Source organism: Mya arenaria, chromosome 17, assembly GCF_026914265.1.
Source record: "Mya arenaria isolate MELC-2E11 chromosome 17, ASM2691426v1".
NCBI classification, from domain to species: Eukaryota; Metazoa; Mollusca; class Bivalvia; order Myida; family Myidae; genus Mya; species Mya arenaria.
Genome location: NC_069138.1, coordinates 48,784,294 through 48,790,813, shown reverse-complemented (window position 1 = coordinate 48,790,813; position 6,520 = coordinate 48,784,294). Strand labels below are relative to the sequence as shown.

At 33.4% G+C, this 6,520-nt stretch overlaps 1 protein-coding gene across 1 annotated transcript; it reads left to right on the top strand.

The window, feature by feature from the left end:
• The first annotated feature begins 1,475 nt into the window (after positions 1-1,475).
• LOC128223572 (putative nuclease HARBI1) lies at positions 1,476-3,985 on the top strand. Its single transcript, XM_052932849.1, has 5 exons — positions 1,476-1,682; positions 2,008-2,170; positions 2,692-2,827; positions 3,140-3,275; positions 3,872-3,985. The coding sequence occupies exons 1-5, from the start codon at positions 1,476-1,478 to the stop codon at positions 3,983-3,985; spliced, it is 756 nt and encodes a 251-aa protein (XP_052788809.1).
• Positions 3,986-6,520: the final 2,535 nt, after the last annotated feature.

The window sequence follows — 6,520 nt, the reverse complement described above, 5'->3', positions numbered from 1 at the left end:
AAATAAAGCAGTCGTGATGTTAACTGTAGGAACACATGGTCATCTTTGAATCTTGGAATTTAGAAAGTAGTAGTATGTAAAATTTGTGTAAGAAATAAACATTTTCACTAAGCATAACGGATATGAACAGTTTCACCATGAATTCGATTTCGATATTTTACTGATGTTGCCTATAATATAATGGAAAATGAACACAACGGGGATGAGCCGAGCATTTAAAGGATTACCTGTTAGCTTGCTATAAATAGGAACAACAGAGACAGATCAAAAGAGATACACATCGACATCAGACAAAAATATACATATTACACAGATATTACAATTAGATAGTATTTTTAGAGCCTGTTCCTGGCAATGGTAAGAGCAAATGCCTGAATTAAGTCTTTAATATTTGTGAATGACTTTTGGGAATGTGTTGAATAAATAATGGAATTTTAACTCAATAAGCACAGAGTGTAATACTAATATGAACCGAATAACACGCACACTAACCAAAGCCTACCTCACACGAGAGGGATAACAGCAACACAAACAAATCACATAAATATCTAAAAGGTTACAAATCATAAACAACCTGTGGCGCAATGATGTTGTAAAAGATTTTAACTTAAAGATTTAGTCAGGCTGTTCTGAATGATTCACCATATTTTCCTGGTAATCAAACTGTCAAATAAGAAACAGTGTTTCAAGAGAAGCTGATATTTCAACTAGAATATCTCAAACACAGTCTCATAAATGTCATCCTAAAATTATGACTACTTATCCGTGTTCTTTCTGTTTATAATATACGATGAAATTATGTTTAGCTCAGTATTTTCTTTGCAAAATAGGTTCCATTGATTGCCATTTGTTTATGATTAAGACTATTTAAAGTACAAGCATTGCGTTTTAATACAAATCATTGTATTAAACTTAATTTTTACAAAGAAATTGCTAAGGTTTCTCTATTTCCTCTATTTTCAACACTGTGATATTTACTCCGTATATGATATAGCGGTTTTAATAAGCCACTTCAACTCGTAGCAGTCCCAAATATTCCGATATGCCAAACTGCTCAAACTTATATGTGAAGATAGTAACTATAGCAATGTGTCTGCTACAGTAACCTTTGAGAGAAAGCAACACGCTGACAGTCATCCGAGTAATGATACATTCAGGATCTCCATCGGGTCTACATTCAGGAACTCCTTTGGGTCTAATTTATTGCCTAAACTCAGGGAATGTCTGTCACGTTTTGGCGGAACTTTATTGACAGGAGTCTTGTAAATGAGTCTTTGGCCTGGTTGTTCATAACTCTCGTTAAGGATTTAACGTTAACTATCATCGTTAAATAATACGCTGTCAACGTTAAAATTACGTTAACTTTAACGTTGACAAATATGAGTTGTTCAAACATAACGTTAACTTAACGACTTTTCTAACATTGGTCCGGACCAACGTTAGAGTCAACGTTAAATAGTCAGTTGATGTTAAAAATGGCCGCCATAGTTGGTGCTTTTCTCAACAATAGAAGAAAAGAGAGGATTTATAAACATTTTTCCATCAACATGAACTGTGATAACACAGAGATGAGACGCCGCTACATTTTTGCTAACAATCGGATTGAAATAATTGTACAGCTGCTTGCCCAAGACCTTCAACGGAAGACTAAACGGTCGGAAGCGGTGTCAGTCCGGAAGCAAGTGTGTTTGGCTCTAAGATTTTACGCCTCATGGTCATTTATGCAGGTTGATATTCTGAAATTATTTGGTAACCATATTTATTTGCAAGTCTGTTAACAATGACTTAAGACTTGTACTGAACAAAAATAAGTAGGGAACAAAACAGTAACATATACAGGTATCTAAACTATTTCGGTCTTACTTGAATGAAATGTTTAAGGTTGTTGGTGATTCTACTGGTCGCGACAAGTCAACAGTATCAAGGATAATATCAAATGTCACGGACAGTATGGTGGACATATATATCTCATCAATATTCATCACCTGGCCAAATTGTGTTCAACAGCAGGAAATCATGCGGGAGTTATTCACATCTGCTGGATTTCCCAACGTCATAGGCGCTGTTGATAGCTCCCACATACGTATCATTATGCCGAAAGATGGCCACGACTTCATAAATAGAAAGAATTTCGCGTCGATCAACGTTATGGCTGTAAGTGACAGCAAAGGTACAAAACATTTAAGATAAAACGGCATATTGTAAAACGGGAGGTTTACTCTGATGCGATGGGTTTAGACTGGGTTACATGCCCTTACCATTTCATTACTCCTGTTGTGCAGAGTACGCTGGGAACAAGACAAGCGATGGTTTATGCATGGGGCATGTGTCATTGCAGTGTACTGTATATTTTACTCTTTCAATTATGCCCGACCTACTGGAAAATTGTTCGTATAGGTGTATGTAACAGCTTTATAGCATTTATGTTCACTTACAGGTTGTACAGAACCTGGTACAGAAAAGTACCAATAAAAAATGTGTCTTGAAAGTTGTATTTTTGATTTTGAATATATGTTTTTTACGAAGATAAAATATTATATAAGTCTGAATTGTAATTTTGATTATATAACTCTGAATTGTAATTTCGATGTATAATTAAATCGTAATAAATCACCCTGGGGTGTAGATTGCCATTATCTCTATATATATATAACACAGTCTAAGCAGGCTATCGTTTTCGTTGTTTTCCAGGAAGGTTTACATTCCTTGACACCAGATGGCCAGGCTCATCGCACGACAGTTTTATTTATCGTGCAAGTGATCTTGCGGACCACATGGACGCAATGAACAGAAGTTGGACTGATGGCATTTTAATTGCTGACATTGGGTAAGTAATAATAACATTCAACATAATCATTTATTATATTCACATGTAGTGAAATATGCATACATTTAAAAACGTACACGTTTACCAACTCTTTTAGAATAACCACCAAACCTAACAAAACTATAATAACAACTTTCAGGAGTCTGCATATTATATCATAATATTTAAAAAAAAAATAGAGTAGCCGTAGGGATGGAAGTGTTTCACCAAATACTTCAAATCAGGGGTTGAGATGGCAAGGGGAACTTGAGATGTATATCACTGGTCTGAAAAAAAGAGTTAAAATTGTATATTTAGGTATGCCTGTTCTAGTGTCATGATGACACCATACAGAGTGGCCGATACGCAGCAGAAAATTAGTTTCAACCGGGCACACTCAAGGACAAGAGTTGCTGTGGAAATGGCTTTTGGTCGATGGAAGCATCGATTCGGAATTCTACATGGAGAGGTAAATATAAAATACTAACAAAGCAGATAAGATTAGTAAACTATATTGTTATACAAGTACATTTTTGACGGTTTTTCAAAACAATATCAACTGATAGTTGTGCTTTAACGTCTTAAGCAATGGGCTAGTAATTCAATAAACATGAATATCATAGTATTATGTAACCTCTAATCAGTTTCTATTTTCTTCCTTCTAAATTTTCTTTGTGGTAAAACATGGCCTTGACATTCACGGAAAACGAAACAACAAAACGGAATATTAGTTGCAGTTGAAAGAATTTTGATATATATATTGAAATGTGTAGAACTAACTTAAAAATCCTGTTATATACCCTTACGTATTACGGTTTATTTACAAAAACACATCCTTGTTATGTCATTATTCATTTAATCTTTAGCAAAATGATGAAATGAATAATGAAATACCACCATGAAGTTACTGTTCTATGTCTTATGAAACTTAAACAGTATAAGTGGATTAAGCCTTCCAGTGGATGGGGTAAGTTTAATTGTTTTTCGATACATAAGCAAAAAGGTACAAGGACTTAGGTCACTGTGGCCTGTGCTGTACTCCACAACCTTGCCATCAACCTAAAGGAGCCTGATGTGGATGACGTTGTTCCTGTAGCGCCACAGCCAGGCGAAGACTACAGAGGACAGGAGCAGGGGCAGGCCATAAGAGATCATATTGCTAGAGCATACTTCACTTAATATAGGACAATTGTTGTTGTTTTTTCAATGTAAGATCTATTTCAACAAGTTAGCATCAAAAGATAAATTTCACAAGTGGTGTAGCTATGAGTTAAATATTTACTTTTGGTGTTCACGAGGTGAAATATATTTTAATCTTACACTGAAACAGTTTTTCGTTTTTATTATATGCCTTAAAATGACAATAAATTGTTGTTTTTCATAAAAGCGTGCCAATTTTCATGCAAATGTAACATCATTTCTGAAATGGGCTGACATTTGATTTGTAATTGATAGCATGCTAAAACTAAAACAGTCGAGAAATAGCAATTAAAACAGTGAAATAAGATTTTTATTTCACTGATAAATCATTATTAACCACCGGAAGTCATATAATAAAAAGTGTTTTTCGTGTTTATTATATATGCATTGCCACTAGTGCAATATGGATATGGATAACACAATCTAACAAGTCACACTTATTCTCTTGATCAAATATCTAGGCTTACCCATGAATCCCGCTAGTGTTTGGCTGAAGGATTGTTCCTTCTCTTGCATTTTTTTAGTGGCACACTTGAAGAATGTCTCCATTGCTGCGAAGCTTCCTATCTGGACACCTGCCAGTTCATTCTGTATTTGAATTGCATTATTGCAGTGAATATGGAAATCTAATTTTAGTCATTTTCTGTCAAAGTAAAAATTGCAATATTTGGATGGCTTCTAAGAGAATTCTCTGTGATGCAACAAACTGCAGTAATTTAAAGAAAAAGAAGAATGCCTTTAAATTTAACAATTTTATTAACACCATTTACTCTTGCAATCCCTACCCAAATCTTTGGCAACATTTACTGATAAATATGAATATATACTTATATGTACAAAGACTAGCTCATTATCTGTTTTTGGAAAAAGATGTACTGCATCTTGTTGATGTCTTCTGTTGTCACCTTTGTTGTTTCCTTGGCAGTTTCGTAAGATTTTCTTAAAAAGGGAATTGTATTTAAATATTGAACTGGATAAGTCCAAATGTTATCTTTTGGCCAGAATGTTAATCTACATTATATGACTGGCTAGAAATAACCATTGGACCATAAACATGGTTGAATTTCCCAATTTGTAGTATGTCAGGCAAATTCATATCACTTCATAACAATTCTTAATTATTGTGTTACGTTAAAATTGTAACATAATCAACTACTACACAGTGTTGAATTCACCACATCCTCTTGAAACCTTATTAAATTTGTTACCTTTTATGTCCACCAGGTATGCTGACATTTTCTTGTTCACTTCAACAAGGTTGTTCATCTGTAACATTAATTATTTAATATTTTCAAAACTGCACTGAGAACAAAAGGGACATACCTGATAAGAAAAACATTTAAACAAACAAACATTCAATGAAAAATATCACATGGCCATGTTTGATGGTTACTGTGTCATTCTATGAAAGTGAAAACAGACATATGTGCATATCAACATTTAAAATAGAAGACTTTTTTTCAAACTTAAAGTTTTTAAAGTTAAATTTACATGAGTTTATGTATAAAATCTGTACAGAACGTCAATTAATATAATTTTTAAAATAATGCTTCTTACGAAACTCATCTGTTCCTCTTCAGCTATGTAACTGAAACTGCGTCTGCAAATTTATCATTTCCCGCAATGAGATGGTTTACAAGAAACATGTTGAATTTATATCAGCTATAACAGAACACATTAACAAGGCCTCACTGGAAATATGTTATACAACTCCTCTATGATTAAATATAATATATTTATGCAAATTATATATATTTCATATACATGTCTTAGTAAAAGCTAGTTTTCAAATGTTTATGTAAAAAAAGGCTTAATATCTCTGATAATAAATTATAATTATGACTATTCACAGTCCTATATTAACCTTGTGCAATACAAATTTATTTTACATGAATCATTATGTACTTTAAATTACACTTAATATGTTCCTACATTTCTTAAATTTTGTTAATGATTTTTGTTATAATGCCATTTAATGTTAATATCTATGTTATTCAAATATGAGTAATAAACATTATTGTATCATATAGGTATTGGAACTCACGATTTCTTCACGGAGGGGCCTTGATTACCACATTCGCATGTCGTAGCTGCATTCTGAATATGCAAACAAATTAATATAAAAAGGCATTTGTTGGGGTTATTCTACACAGGCATTTGCTTAAAAGGCATACCCAACAATTTCAACATATACGAACAAAGGTCTCTACACCTGGCTTTCATTTCATCCTATTGCATTAATTATTTTTAAAGCCCCTATGTACTGTAGTGTGTGTGGGTAGCCTACCGGCTAGCTCAGTTGGTTAGAGTGCCTTGTTATTGTCCCGTCATCGGGCACACTTTTCCTCCCAGGTTAACTTGGTACATATAAGTATCTAGCATTTATTCTCATTAACATGTGATGTTCAAATTATATATATTGCTTATAAATGTATGAACGTTATACAACTGATTGAATTATCTATAAAACACTCACATCTTGTTTAGTAATTTCAACAAGTACGTTGGCAGGAT